This window comes from Geospiza fortis, unplaced genomic scaffold (genome assembly GCF_000277835.1).
Source record: "Geospiza fortis unplaced genomic scaffold, GeoFor_1.0 scaffold172, whole genome shotgun sequence".
Lineage (NCBI taxonomy): Eukaryota > Metazoa > Chordata > Aves > Passeriformes > Thraupidae > Geospiza > Geospiza fortis.
The window spans coordinates 432,284-448,283 of record NW_005054309.1 but is presented as its reverse complement, the minus strand read 5'-3'; the positions used below and the strand labels follow the sequence as shown (position 1 = coordinate 448,283).

The window sequence follows — 16,000 nt, the reverse complement described above, 5'->3', positions numbered from 1 at the left end:
TGGCAGTTCTGTGTTCCCCTTGGCATGCCTTTTCCTGCATTTGACTGAGCTGGAAATCACTACTGCAGGCCATCTACTTTCTTTGCTGAATTGAAGAGTGTGGAGGAGAAAAATTTTTTAAAATACTTCTCTTCAGTTGAAAGCATGGGTAAATCTGCAAGGAGACTAGTGTAAATGATGGAATGAAGAGGGGACATGTGCTAGTGTTCAGAGTGTTATAAGCTTATGCTTCCTATGTTAATCCAGAGTTTTGAAATCTAATAAATACACAAGGATTCTGTGCATGTGCCATAGGCGTGCCCTCTATCTTGTCCCAGGCCTATATGCAGATTTAAATCAGATTCCCACTGGCCTGAATCTAACAAAACTCTGAACTATGATTCTGCTCTTGGCAGGGGTGATGTGGTGATGGTGCTTTGTGGGGCACCCCTGGCCTATGGCTGAACGTGGCCAGGAGCTGTGTTTTTTATGGCTTACCTTGTTAGAGCAGCAGGCGGCTTCCCTGCCCGCAGAGATTTACAGGCCAGGCCGATGACCCGAAAGCCCTGGGCTGTGTAGAGCAGGAGCTTGCTTTCAAAGTTCGATGGGACTGGGCAAAAGAGGAAAACACAGTTTATCACAACATTGAACTGCTTTCTAATGAAAGGAAACCTTGTAGCATGGAAGGTTTATGTCCCAGACGACCTGTACACCTAGAGTCTACCGATAGGCCAAGCTTGTCAAAGAAAGGAGTTTTTGTTTAAAGAAAGGAAATTTTGTTCAATAAGAAAATCTTTGCCTCTCCTTTATCACTTTGAACTTCAGTCCTAAACTGCAAAGACTTACTGTCTTCCAGGGTGTCATGGAGGATCTCTGCTTCTCTAGATACCCTCCCAAGATTTAGAGAAAAAAAAACCAATTTTTTGAGGGAGGCAGACCTGTAAACAACTTTTCCAAATGTCTATTCTGACAGAGACTGTACATCTTGTATAGGAGTAGGTAGTTACTTTTATCTCTTATCTCTCTCAAAATCCTTCTTTGTTGAGAAGGGCTGTGTGAGAGACCAGCTATAGACTTGGAAGACAACAGAGACACTTTTCAGGCTTTAGTATAAAGCCTTAGACAGAAATCTCATTTTGGCCTTCCATTTCATTGCACCATCCAAAGTCACTTATACATATCTGTTTCTAGGATGCATTTATAAATGTTTGTTACCTGTTTCTGCTCTGCATAGCATGGCTACTGTTTCAGGAGCCCCTTTTGTGAAGGCCTGTGGGTCCCCACCAATTTCCTGGGCAATGACAGACATCCTTTGCAAGGCTGAGGAAAATGGGAACTGACGTAAGATGGTAATTCCTTCCACAGGGGCCTAGGAGAAAAGCAAGTGGATAACATACTCTAGCAAGGATTTTAAACCCAGACTGAAGGATTTTAGGCCATAGTAAGGAGCCAGCCATGTATAATGGGCTAATTTATCACACTTAGAAATGACTGGTACATAAAGATGAGATTAAATTCGTGCAGAAATATTTAGCTTAAGCAGTAGGAAAAGTTCATTGACAATTTTAGCAGACTACAAATGTAACTTACTGAAAGGAATTTACTAGTCCTCTTTCTTTAATAAGACTCTGTTAGGTCTTACACTGGTCTTGAGAAGGGAGAATGGTTGTCAGAAAGTGTCCCACCAGTGTATGCCACCAGTAAGGGTCTGACATCAGCCAGCAGACTCCACTGCATTCCCCACTCAGCTGAGTTCAGACTGAGTCTCAAGCCATGAGGACAGGCACATCCCTGAGCTGGACAATATCTAATCCAGCATCCCCCTGTTTCTGGTGTGAGCAGCAAGCTCCCCCAGGCATCTGTAATCAGATAGAGCAAGGCAATCTCTCTGCAGGCAGTACAGGAAAGACAAAGTGGGGAAAAGCTCTCCTGGACAAGGACACCCAAGCTTTCATACACTGAAAGGTAATCCTTACACTGACAGTCTAACTTGATCATGGATGTGAATTTGCAAGTAACCTACAGTGGTGGCTTGAAGTCCAGGTCTAACAACAGTGGCATGTGCAGATCCTTGACCTTCATTCTGGTGTCCGCTGGAATCATCTATCACCTGTGTATTGAAAGACAAAAATATTTCAGACTGAAACACCAGTACAGCTGAAAGGAACCTCAAGGATCCCTTTAGAGCTTTTCCTTGCTTCTAAACAAGGTATCTTATTAATTCCTGGGAGGGGTCTGTCTGATGTCAAACTAAACACTTCCAATAATGGAAAATCCACTGCCTCTCTTAGCAATCGAGTAGAAAGCCTCACCGAGTTCACTAAGACACTGCTGTACCCTTGCACAGCAAATAGACAATGTCCTCTCACGGACAATAAATCCTTTATTCATCACAACAGAATTAAATAAAGGAAAATCTTTAGATATAACATAGACTCAATGAGAAAATAATACACAAGAATTTGTATCAATGTAGAAAGCTCTGTTCTTGAAGTATTCCACAAATCATCTGGATTTTTTTATCATCACAACATGATTGTGAGGAATCAAAATATTTTTTCGTTTCAAAAGAAACTCAATTATTCCTGTTTCACAGGAGTTATTTAATAGAATTCCTGAGTTTTTCATAACTTTGACAGGTGTCTGGCTAAACCTGAGATGGCAAGGTGATCTCCCCACTGTTTGCATAACAACAAATCACAGCTTTACCCAGTTAGTGGCCTCAAACATTTTCACATCCAGTGGGTCTCCTTGGATCTTGCCCTCCCAAACAATTAATGAATGACAAACTGCCAGTGCTTTGAATACTGGGCCCCAAGGCAGGCTGTGGTCTGCAGGGAAACTGTGAATATTCTGAAAGCTAAAGCAAAAGAGAGCATAAAAGTTACTCTTGGAGAACACCAAACAACATAAGACTAATAGAAAAAAATCCTAAATTGGGGGCAGTTAAAGTCCCATCCTGAGCCCAAACCACATGGATGTTCTGGGGACTTGTCCTCCCACATGAACTGCTTTTCATGCACCTGTAAAGGCTGTGATACACATGCTCAAACCAGGTGTGTTATGCCGACTTAGGGAATCCAATGGGATGGAGAAAGGAACAGATTATTATAAAATATCTTCCTTGAGGCTTGTGCAAAGATTCTTTGAGTTCTGAAGCTGATATAAGTTTGAGCAAGTCTGTATATGTACATTTCTGGAAATGCAAATGGGCAAAATCAAGGCCACTGAAAGAAGAGAGTGTCAGTCTTGTGGGTAACAGTGACTTCCTGTCGCAAAGGGTTGGGGTTACACTGCAGCTTTGAGATCTCACCCAGGCTTTCAACTGAACACTCTCTGCCCAGACATACTGTGCCAAATGCTGGCAACAGTGGCTGTATCTTTTCATCTGGAGCAGGACCCCTGGGATAAGGCAACAATTAATTTTCCAGACGATATAGAAATAAAATTTAAAATGTAAACATGGGGAACTTCAACTGCTTAACTGTTTAACAATAACTGTCTTCCAGATTTGGTCCTTTGTCTAGTAGAAGAATCCAATCACTAAGCAAATTTAGATGCCATTGGTGTGTCAAGGAGCCTTACCAGTTTCTTTCAGAGGGCAGCAAGCCCCAAAGATCCAGGCCATCTTCTGTTAAGGTGCCAGTCTAAGTTAAAATGTACATTAAAATTAACTCCCCACATAAGAGCTCTAATAGAAATAAAAAACAAGACTTACTTTAAGAAGTTACTGCCCAAAAAATACCAGTATGGTGCAGAGCAAAAGTGCTATACCAGACAATTCCTAGATTACAAGAAAAACAAGAAATTGCCACAGCTTCTGTTCAGACAAGAAGAACTGAAGTATAGAGCACTGGTCATTTTGTTTCTAAAATACAATGGAAATGCTCATCAAACCCCAGCCTCCCACTCCCAGCATAGGCATAACCACCACACAGCCATTACTTTGTCAAAGCAGACAAGGTTCAGCTGTCCACACATGTTGATCCTCTGTGGGCTGATGCAAAAGATGCCCTTTTTCTTCAACCTCTGCTGGGTATAAATGATTCCTGTTGTCAAGGCAGCTGGCAGAGCTGGTGGGACAGCAATAGTGATAACATCCAAAGCCTTCTTCACCACTTCTCCTGTCTCCTCCTGACATAATAACAAGGACAGTTATGAGGAAGAGAGTGGCAAGAAGTGCTGCTTGCACTGAGCCCACTTCATTGCTCCTCCCCTCCTCTGTAGGTGCTCCAGGCTGTGCGGTTTTCTGCCTGTGGTCCACCACATAATCATCTCCATAAGAAATTAATAAGCTTGATTTAACCAGAGGCTTTAAAGCCTCATCACTGCTAAAGAGCAGCCTCCAGGCCTTCATCCATTCTCTATGGAAACAAACCTGCCAGATTCACAGCCTCCTCCAAAACACGTGTTCAAACATGCCAGCTAGATCATTGCACCCTCAGTCAAACCTATTTTCCCATGACACAGCACACAGGAATCTGCTATTTATATGGGCATTTGTCCAAATGCCTATAGGCACAGGTCTGCACTTCATGTTAAGGTGACAGGTGAGACATATGGGATGGTGCTGAAAATGAGGGCAGATTGTATGAGCTAATGATTTCTTCTGACCTTATGTTCTAGGAGTTGTGAAAGAAAATTGCTTTTACCTGCAGGAAGAGGCATGGAAGTAACAGTTACGTTTGTAAAAGCAATCTATCATTTGGGAGCTTAGAGGTCAGTGTAAAACTGACTGCCAGGACGCTGAGTGTAGACACCATTATTCTGGCCAGTTGATAGGAATGCTAAAGAATTGAATGTTTTTCAATTTGGGGTCCCAGGACTGAGACACTGCAAACTAAAGCAAATTTGCAGTTCAGAAGTATTTGCAAACCATCACAGATATCTACTATTACTACTTCTGAGCTTGGGACTTTGACCACAAATCATGCTGCATTTGATGTGCTGAATTTCTGTCATGTTCTGGTTCTCCCTTCATTGATATTGTCTCAGACCAGAGAACACACCAGTTGGATCATATTTTGTATCTCTTTTATGTTAGAATGAAGTACCTACCACCCACCTTTAGATAAACCCTCACAGAAGAGAAAGCATTTAGTACATCCTGTGATTCAATCTTAAAAGATTGACAAGACAATTTCAGCAATTGAGATAGCATCAGCATGTATTTTACATATTACAATGGAGAAGTTAAATTAAAAAAAAAAAGGAAAAACTGCAAAGCAGACACAGGAATATGTTTTTAAACACACTTTGTTTGATATCCTAAGGGGAAATAATCTTCTGAGCCAACTGTAGATTATGCCTCAGGAGAAAAATTATTCAAAAGCTGAATTACAGAATCAACCTTACGACTCGTGACTTGGACTTTGGCAGATGATTATCATGGCATGAAATGATTTCTTGAAAGCTTCTGAAAAAGTTTTAAATCAATTAGGCTTTAAAATTTGCAGAACTACTGTTTACAGTGTATAACTGTTCTCACATTGATGCATGAGAATGAGTGAACAGTTTTAAAAGGGTTTCAGGTGAACCATTTCTCCTGCGTTAATAACTCACCCCATTAAGTGCAAACACACACACTGTGTAGATCATTCCAATGGCTGCAAATGCTATGAGGCACATCAGGAACCGGAGGGCATCCCTGTACAGCTTGAAGTTCATGGGTTTAGGGTAGAGAATGGACCTCACCAGATCCCCCTTGGCTGTGTTGAAACCTGGAAAGACAAATTAAAATCATTCCAAGGGGAAAATATTTTTTTAAAATTCTCTGCAAAGAAGGGGGGGGCTTCAAAATTATTCATAATTTCTGCAACTTATGAAGTAAGGCCCAGGTATTTCATTTTAGTGTATGTGACCTTATCTGCAGAATGTAGAAAGAGTAATTTTTGTCTTAGGCGGAGGGATTTTTTCAATGTCTCAGAAGTAAAGCAAAATTCTTTGTAATTATATGCTGGCAGTTTTTTAGAAGTTATGCCAAGCAAAAAGAAACAATGCATAATCACTTAGCCCAGCCCAGGATAATGATTCTCCATCTGTCTGTTGTAAATATGGATATGTGCCTTTAATTTAATGTGATTTGATACTTTGTCAGACTGCTCCAGTGGAAAAAAATCATGGAAGGAAAAGTGAACTCAAGTGTTGACTGACCAGTCTGCAGCACCACAGCTTTCACTACTCCTCTGTCATCTGCCTTGGTCTGGATGACCTCTGTTCCACAGAAGAGGACATGTTTTCTGTAATCCTCTGCACAGTACACTCTCCAGGGCTTGAAATTATCAGCTTGTGGTAGGTGGATCTTTGTTACTGGAATACTTTCTCCTAGGGAAGATTAGTTCAGATGAGAAAAACTGCAGTAACTTAATAACAGCTTGCTGACTTTCAGATAAGTACCCAGACATCTAGATGGTAAGTTAAAGGTATTTACTAGAGAAACCAGTTCACAGAAATTTTATTTTTATATTTTGACATCTTCAGAGTGAATAGAGCTTAAAGCCTAGCAAATGAGCAGACTGCCAGAGAAGAATTTTCCTCTGCATCAGTACAGCTTAACTTCAGTAAGTCTGAGAACTGAAAGCAGTCCAAGGACTCCAAACCCTGGCTGTAGATGTAGAGACTTGAAAAGAGACCTGAACTGGCATTGCATGACTGCCTTTGAATGGCCACAAGTTGTTCACCTAATTTGAACCTCATGTGAAGGTCACTACACATTCCCTCAAGCATATGGGAACATGATATCCCCTATTCTCCCTCTCTAGTAAAAAGGAGAGCCTTTAGCTCAGTGCTTGACAAGTGACAAATACTCTATTTATGTCAAAGCAGACAGTAAGGTGAAGAAGAAATGTTTTGTGACAGCAGAAGTTTTCTAAATGAAACGTGTTTCTGGAATTTCTCATTTATATGAAATTTCAAAACTGTCAGTTTCAGTTTGATTCAGACCAAGACCAAATTTAAAGACAAGAAATGGAACTGCGACCTCCTCCTGCACCAAAAAATCCTGCTTTCCAGTAACATCTCCCATCTGGTGTGTCCTCCACTGCTATCACAGGAATGTGAGGCTAAGTGTCTGTAGGGCTAAACAGACACTCCACAGGAGATGTTGCAGCAATGAGACATCCAGTAACTGACAGAAACCCCTGCAGCCAGTGTGGACCATGGGCCCTGTGTAGGAACAACTTTGCTTCATATCCATTTTCTTCTCCTGTCCTGCTCACTCCTCTTCACTGTCCACTCTTTACCTTCTAATCAGATCACCTCTTCCTAAATGTTGCACCCCATTAAGGTAGGAAAGAATAAATTGCCCTTCCTAAAGTCTTTAGACAATTAACAACAATTCAATCTCTATTATATGGAGCCAAAAGAATCCCCTCCTTAGGCAGCTATGGACTGTCTCACAGAAAGGGATGTGCATGATAACTCTGTCTGTCCTGTGTCACTGGCTGAAGCCATGGGGCAATGATGGTGTTCAGGTGGCAAACCTGGGAGGGATGAGCTGTACCTGTCAGCATGCTTTCATTTACAGTGCACTGCCCGCTGACCAGGATGGCATCGCAAGGCAAAAGGGTTTTGCCCTCTTTCAAAATCAGCAAATCTCCAGGAACAAGATAGTGTGATTCCAGCTCTTGGAAATCTGAAAATGAAAAGTAATGCAAACTTTGTGCTCCATATATTTCTCTGTAGCAAGGGGAAAAAAATACAAGGAACTAATTGCTAAATAGAATTCTTTGTAATGGCTGATAAACAAAGGACCACAGTAGGACCTATGTATACAACCTCCAATATTTAAGAAAAGCCTAGGCATCAGTTCCAATTGTAGAATTCCTCCTTATCTACCCAGGATCCCAATCACTGGTTACTGCTCCATTTCACTGACCTAACTGAAAAGCCTTGGATCTAAATTTCTTTATTTGACTTCATCTCTTTGGATTGTGCTCTAGATACCTTTACAATGAACAGACTTTGCATGGAGCAATTAGGTGGACTCACAGCCATCTAATGGGTATGTTTTTGGCTATGTCAGCACTGCTTTAAGAAAAATTACTTCATTTTCCTGACAATTTTCATCTAAGGCTGCACTCAATTATTATTATGTTTGATATGCCACAACATATTTGCAAGTCAAATTAACTCTATGTGCAGAAGCGAGTTAACTGAGTTGAGAAACAGAAGATGAAAACCACTTCAGAATAAACCTGTTACTATACATGCTTTATGTAAATTGCTATAGAAACAAAGCACATTATAAGAAAGAAGCATAGAGGAGTCACCTTCCTTATTTCTGCAGACAGTGACCATGATGTTGTTATGAGACTCAACCAGTCTGTGCAGTTTAGTGGATTGCTATAAATTAAAGAAGAACAAACAAAAGTGTAACATCTTACTTACATGATGCAATTTGTCCACTAACAATCACTTCCTTCTGTTATTTGTGGTTATGAGAGCCTTCAGAAACTGGGCTCCAGCTCTACCAGGAACTATACAACCAGAGAGAAAGAAATCCCCCACCCTAATTACACAGAATGTAGCAAAATGTTACCAGGTGAAGCACTGGAATGGGGAAGGGAGGATGTGGGTAGGGTACCACACAGAGATTATGATGACTAGGAGGCCAGGCCATTGCACCTGCTACTACACAATGTCACAAGACTAAACCTCTGAGTAAGTCTTGTAGCACTGTGTGCATGTTGTAACATGCTGGTCTGTCCCAGACATTAAAAGTAAATCTGCCTTGTGGAAAATGTGAGGTGTCTCACCTTTCTAAGATCATATACGGTCAAAAATATTGAGAGGAGAGACATGAAAATGATGGCAATGGCATACTCCATGTAATCTTCAGCAAACCACAGACACACACTGAACAGCTGGAACACGTAAAATGGATTTAGGACCTGTTTGGAGAGACAGCAGTGGTAAAGAGCTGGCCACATTTAAATGGCCCCAATATACTTAGACAATCCAACCTATTAGAAAAGGTCTGGAATAAAAGACATTAAGTATTGTGACTTCTGACCCCCTCAGTAATTTTCTCAGCAGTCACTTTAGTCTAATCAGATGGGACCATCTTCATCTGACAGAAGGGACAAATAATATGGACAAATAGGATATTATTTGGAATGTGAATGACTCACTCCCATCCTTGTTTTGTTTGCTTCTTACAAGAAATGTAACAAAGGTGAGAGAAGAGCAGATTGTGCTGTGAGCATGGAGCTCATATTCCATAAGCACACTGCCACAAACACCCTGTTTAGGCCACCTATAGGCTGTTCCTGTTTGAAAGAGATATTGGCGCTTTGCGTGGTGCTGTACCCAAAATCATGAGCTCATTGGAGCTCTCTGCAGCTACAGGCATGTACCAGGTACTGCTGTTCACTTAACCTCTGTTAATTAAGAGACAGCCATTGTCTGGAAGGTTTGATCTCCAGTGCAGCTTGGAAACCTTCAATGGCCCTCAGAAGGCAAATAGAATGAGCTCCCAGGACACAGATACATAGAAATACCAAGCAGACACACAGGTATGGAGATGGAGGATAGGAAAAAGGGAGAATGAAGGAATTTATGATGATTTCATGGAACAGCTTTCAACCGGATTTGAAAAAGAAATGTGCTTGAAGAGTGAGTAGTGGGAAGTTATCAATTATATCAATTATATGCACATATGGCCTCCCAAGCAGCTTAGAATAAAAGCAACAGAAATGCTTAACCTCTTTGATGAGTAGTTTCCAAATAGGGATCACTGGAACATCAATAGAGTTTGGCCCACACATAGCTCTCCTGTACGGGATAAAGATACATCACTCACAGATAAAATAGTGACAGTGTCACTTGCTCAAGAAAATACAGATTTCAGTGGTCCTGAGAGCATCTTTTGATCCCAGTTTAAAGGCTGGGAGGATATTTTTTCAAGAAAAGAAATTTAAATGTCCCTACAGTGCTTATGTCAGAAAAGATGGCTGTACCAGTGACATTTACTCATGCAGACAAGAGGTGCAACACAACCTATTAGGCAAATGTTTCCATCATACAAGAATTATTTTGAGACCATAAACAAAGGAATTCTGCATCTAAAACTAAATGATCCAAACCCAAATAATTTTGCAAAAAGTTAAGAATGATTGGAATGTAAGATTTGACATGAGCTAAGGTCAGGAGCTGGATTTTCAGTATTCAATCAACTGAAGATTATTTATTTTTCTATTTCATAAATACATGTTCTGTAACTTGCTTAATGATACAGTAGTTTATGAGAATAAGCTCAATGACTAGAACTAGTCGATTTGGAGCTCCAATGAAGAAGCAAACACACAACATATCTACACTCTTCCACAGAGATTTTCTCTTACTCCAAATAAAAACTGCTTAAAGTTAGTTACAGGACATAGTTATTTCCTGGTTGAGAACAATAACAGTGATGAATACTGAGACACTTCAAAAACTTTGACAAGGAATAAACAACATTCTCTAGCCCTTTTCATTCAATATTTCCATGCAGGGCTGTTTCATCTAAAATTATGTGCATATTTATAAATACACAAAAAATTCGTGGGAAGTGCACCAACAGATCAAATTTACGTATCTTTGAAATCCATATGTTGAGTGTTCATGTTTTACAATGAATACCTGACATTCTGTTCGTTGCAGGTGAGACCAGAACCAAATTTATCATGTATAGCTGAGCAAGTGTAGTGGTCTTCTAGGACTCTAAAATAGAAAGGGAGTATGTTCCTTAGGATGTTATTCACAAAGACACTTGACTTCTTCAGAGACTTGTGCAACCAGTGCAGTGAACTCACCCAACTTTCTGGAACTGTTTTGCATAGACATTCCAGACATAGCGGATTTTTTGCACTTGCATAGTTTTCACCTGGAAAACAAGACAGGGACAACAAAGCATGCAACACAGGAAACAAAAATACTCTGAGACTTGCTCACAGAGCTCAACTGGGCATCCTCACTGGGGTCAAGTACAGATCAGGGAAATTTTATGAGGGCAAGGATGGAGAGAAGGCAGGATTGCATTCACTGACACCCTGGATGAATTATAGATTGGGATCCCCCATCTATAATTGGGGAACAGTGCGGGTTCCAGAAAGCTTTACAGATCTTTAGGTCAAGCAAGTACAAAGCAGTTTTCTTTCTGAAGAAAGGAATAATCTTCACTCTGATCTCACAGAATGAATGTAAGAGTTCACTGATGCCACGGGTGGCTACACAAGCAGCTGAAAAAGCCAACAGCTCATTTGTCTTCTGTCTAGTTTTGGGGAAAGCAAGGGGCTTTGGGCTATTTCCAAGCATGGTGCTGAGTCTTTCAGCTAAACAGATGTGCCAACAGACAAGAAAGGCCATCCCAGGACACTGAGTCACTGCTAATGCTGAGCCCTTGCAGAGCAGTTATCCATTAGGAACACATGCTATCATTTATAACTTGCAAGAGGAGTCTGTCCTGTCTAGCACAACAATAACAAAGCCTATTAGAGATAATGGCACTTACTATGAGCTAGTAGAAGGCAGGGATATATACACCTGTACATATGAGTGATAAAGAAATCAGCTCCAGGGAACTCTCCCTGCCCAGAGCAATAAGCATTATTATAGGCCAATGAAATCTAGACTCAGCTCATCCAGCAACTCAAAATGGAGCTATAACCACAGTCATTAACTTAACAAGAAATCCGAAGTTAGGATTTCATAGGAGCTGCAATATCTGCAATGCTAAAATCTGGAGTGGGAAGCGAGGAACTCAGCTCCCTGTCGGAAGAGGTCCTTGGACAGCTCTTGAGCACTACAGAACACTGTGCACTCAGGTAGCTTAAATGGAAAAAAACACTTTGAAATTGAATTATAAATAGGGGCTTTTGAATTGCTAGGGGAGGATTAAATTGTTCTCTCTTTGCTGCTTTGAAATCTGGTCTTTTCTATATAGATGTTTTGATTGATATGAAAGTGGTGTTTGAAGGGCCTATTATTTGAGGCTATATTTGGCTTTTTTTTTGTTACTAATTTGATACTCAAAAGAATGTTACAGACCTGTCTCCACTTTTTTCATATTGTGCCAGTTGATTAAATTAGTTGGCACTAAACTTTCCTATGTACATTAATATATGTCCACAGTAGAAATAGCAACATCTTCGCACAGCTAAAGTTAGGTTTATATTGAAAATATTTACTTAAAATTGTTGTAGATATAAAAAGTAATTATAGTTAGTCAGAAATTTATTTCCTGAAAGGGAAAATAGCTCTTTTCTGGATTCCTCAGTGAAGTGCTCTAGTATCTATAATCAAGAGCCAGATATAGCAAATGTATCATTTTGCATTCTTATTGCTCACACAAACTTAACATGTAATGCTAAGCAAGGCACATAGCTGAACTGTCTGGTACATGTTTCAGACATGGGATAATTACATTCGATCAGTCCATCATCTACCTTCTCCCCAGTATCTCACTGGGATCTCATATCTATGGGACTGGCAGAGACCAGGATACATTTTTGCAAGAACTGTTAACAGTGACTCCTGTTAACTCGACTCCAGCAAATGCACGTTAAAGAAGAAATTGGTGCATACAAAGGCAAAGAAGCAAAATGTGTTGATGAAACATTTCTGGAAATACTGATCCACCTCAGGCACTTTTCTGTTCTATTCCCTGTCTGCATTCATCTCTGTTTTCATTTTACTGGAGCAGCTGCATTCAGTTCTGCAGTCTCCTTTCAGACATACAGTCAACCCTATACTCCCTGATTCCTATGCCAAGAGTGTTGTATTTTTTTTAATTTGGAACTGATTCTCCACTGCCAGCCCCAGTCTCCTGAAGCTCTCCTACTAATAACATAAGTTTTCTCTCAGAAATAGTGAGAATTCTCATTACAAAACCCCTCAGAATAAGAGAGGGTTTTTACAGAGGTGAGTACAGTTTAATACAGTTCTTTTCTTTTCACAGCTCACTTTTACTCCATGAACCATGGCTGAGATTTGCCATCATCTCCCAGATGCTGCAGAGAATACTTTACTTACTAGCAAACTTGGCTTCATTATGGCTTTGCTGAAGATTGAGTCTTCCTCAGTGGCTGGATAGTCTGATCTATTTTTGATAAATGCAGACACAGAGATCCATGTCACAGTCTTACGAGAATAAGTCCGAAAATCATCCTAAGTGGGTATAGAAGAGAAATGCCACAATTTGCCCCAAACACAGACCAAATTCACTTTCACCTTGGAGTCAATGATTACAGCAGCCTTTCTAGAGTACTACTCTGGCTTTTTTTAAGGACCAGCCAACAGAAGCCTCCCAACACTTGTAATTTAGAGAAAAACCATCAGAATAGGAACAGAACCAGTGTCCTGTCAAAATGTGAGTACTGCAAATACTTCAGTGACCACAGGTCTGGTGTTTGGCTGATAAGGATGGAATGTGAACACCCAGGTCAAGATCTAGGGCAGGCAAACAGCACAGGGCAATCTGAGATGCAGTGACCGTGCTGTAAAGGGAAGATCAAAAGGAACACAGTGCTGCGCTGCAAAATGGATGTTTAGTGCCAGTACCTTTACAGCCACTCCTGAGTTAACACTTCATTGGAAGAAGTGTCAGCACTTATGGCACCTTAGACAAGCTTTTACCACAAACTGAGTTCATGACCTTCCCTTTTTTTTATAAAACAAGTTGAACATTGTAACTGCCTGATGACAAGGGTTGGTAGTACAGTCTGAGGGATTAGAGGAACTACTGAATTGAGTAGCCTCATGCTAAGTTTCAGTCCCAAACACTGAACTACATGCATTAAGGCCAACCATGAGACTGACTTACATTCTGTGTGTGAGCAGTTTTGCAGTTATGAAACTTTAATTGGAAAAGTAAAAAAGATTTCTGTACCAAATATGAGCCCTTTGGAATAATTTAATTGTTAGAAAAATAACTTTAATAATGTTTATATATCTTATTTGCCTGCTTTTCTTCTTAAACTGGTCTTTTGAGTAGAATAACATTTATTTTCTGATATTTATCTTTCATTTAGATTTCAGAATGAGTAGACATTGGGATGTAGATTGAGATGGGAACCAGTGAATAACACAGGTGCTCATAATTTGAACTAAAGTGAATCAAAATTCAATAACAAATGTGAGTTAATAGGCTCTTATATTGCAAATGCAGAGATAATGATGACTTAAGAATTAAGGTTTTATGTGAAGCAAAAGATGATTCCAAGGATCAAGCTGATGAGATTACTTGTATCCTCATTAGCAGTAGCCATCACATTTGAGAACTGATATAATCATAATGTAGCACAACAAAACAAAACTGTCATTTTAACACAAATTATTATGAAGGAAATCTTAAATTTTCAAACACTTAGAGCACATTTGAGAAAGCTTCTTGATAACAAGAACATACAATATGATTCAATTCCTGTTTAATTACACAAAGGATCATTTAAAAACTCATTTATTTGAAAAGTGCTTGGCATGGCACATCTTTTTAAAATTACACACAAGAATAGGTAATTAAAATGCAAACTGAATTGAAGATTAAGAAGGGATATTAAGGCTTATATGATGTTTTTAATAAAAGAAAAAACATACCCCCAGACTATTAGGAAGCAAAATGTTTCATTATAAAGTATTCAACAGGCAGATCTGTGATTTTCAAAACCTGGGGTTTTAACTACATGCTGCTGTGCTCATTTAAGAAGGCAGCTCAAACACAGAGGCAGTAAGTGATCCATTCTGCAATTGCAAACACTGAAAATGCCATTGTTCAGAAATCTTTGAAGCAGAACAAATCAAACTTCTGGAAGTAAACCAACTCTGCCAGTTCCTGGAGTATTCAGGCTCAGCTGGTATTCAGACCCAAGTCTCGGTTTACTTCTTTAGTGTTGCAGTAGCTTCCATGAAATAAACCAAGGGTTTGCATATGTTGCCGTGCTTCAGTACAGTCCTCAGCAGGGACTGACCTGTATCAGGAAACTACAGCAAAATGTGCCAGCTCTGAAAGCATTAACTGCAGGGCTGCAAGCTTATTGGACATGGGGAAAGGCTGATGGGAAATGGAAACACAGAGCCAAGAAAACAAGGAGTGTAGGCTTGGCCTCTTCTGTGTACTTCTGTATCCCTCATGACACACTTGGACACTGCTGGGACACTGCCAGACAAACCTTTAATTTGGCCCAGGAAATAAATTTTGGCAGAGAGGGACATCTTTGCCAGAACAGCCAAGTGATGGAAACAGGACCTGCTGGTTACTGCCAAAGAAACAGATGCTTTGGAATCTGGAGCACAAGGTTACAAAGTAGAAAGCACAGGGATAATAGAAGGGAGGAGGAAGGACTGAGAACAGTCTTGAAACCACAGATATTACAGGTTTTATCAGCCCAATGTCTTTCACCTTGTCTGATCAGCTGTTACACTCCATTCCCATCATCATCACACACATAATTTGTGGGATATTTTGAAGTTCTTTAGATCAACAATGGTACACATAAGATATTATTGCAGGAAACCAGCACTGTAAGAGATTTCAGCCAACTGGATACCTTACAGTTAACTCACCTTCCAAATAGCAACCTACTAGGGACTAATTAAAAGATTAAAGTAGGCACCTACCGTTGTTCTAAGCAGAACAACATCGGCTTCTTCCAAGCTGCATCGGATGCAGTTTATCCACACATGCCACTCTGGCTTCCAGTAAAACAGCAGCCTCAGAGCCCCACAGGACAAGATGTATCCAGCAATGCACAAGGCCCTTCGGCACCCTTGAGTTTTGTAGCCAAATATCTCCTGTACAGCAAAAAGAAGACAAAAATGATTACTATTCCTCCTAAAGAAATGGCTGGAATACTACACCTTCCTGTCACTCCCTGCTCTGCCATAGCTACTGTTAGGTATGGTACTGTGAAAAACAAGCCATAGAACTTGTATTTGGCTACTTTAAGTATCCTAAGCATGATTACCAAAAATTTGTATCTTCAAGAGAATTTTCATCCACCTTCACAAAATTCAGATTGCTGTAGCCCGACCACTATTCTTATGT

General features: G+C 40.2%; 1 protein-coding gene across 1 annotated transcript in view; it reads right to left on the bottom strand.

Annotated features, from left to right (window-relative positions):
• The window catches only part of ATP13A4 (ATPase 13A4), a 36,711-nt gene that overhangs the window by 13,305 nt on the left and 7,406 nt on the right, over positions 1–16,000 (bottom strand). The window contains exons 2-17 of the mRNA XM_005418949.2: positions 15,574–15,747; positions 12,991–13,125; positions 10,773–10,843; positions 10,600–10,680; positions 9,684–9,753; positions 8,736–8,870; positions 8,250–8,322; positions 7,481–7,612; positions 6,133–6,303; positions 5,542–5,699; positions 3,925–4,113; positions 3,565–3,626; positions 2,689–2,839; positions 2,003–2,089; positions 1,195–1,348; positions 478–589 (exon numbers count right to left, since the gene is read on the bottom strand). Of these exons, the coding sequence (XP_005419006.1) occupies positions 478–589; positions 1,195–1,348; positions 2,003–2,089; positions 2,689–2,839; positions 3,565–3,626; positions 3,925–4,113; positions 5,542–5,699; positions 6,133–6,303; positions 7,481–7,612; positions 8,250–8,322; positions 8,736–8,870; positions 9,684–9,753; positions 10,600–10,680; positions 10,773–10,843; positions 12,991–13,125; positions 15,574–15,747 (1,955 nt within the window). The remainder of the gene's footprint in view (positions 1–477; positions 590–1,194; positions 1,349–2,002; positions 2,090–2,688; positions 2,840–3,564; positions 3,627–3,924; positions 4,114–5,541; positions 5,700–6,132; positions 6,304–7,480; positions 7,613–8,249; positions 8,323–8,735; positions 8,871–9,683; positions 9,754–10,599; positions 10,681–10,772; positions 10,844–12,990; positions 13,126–15,573; positions 15,748–16,000) is intronic.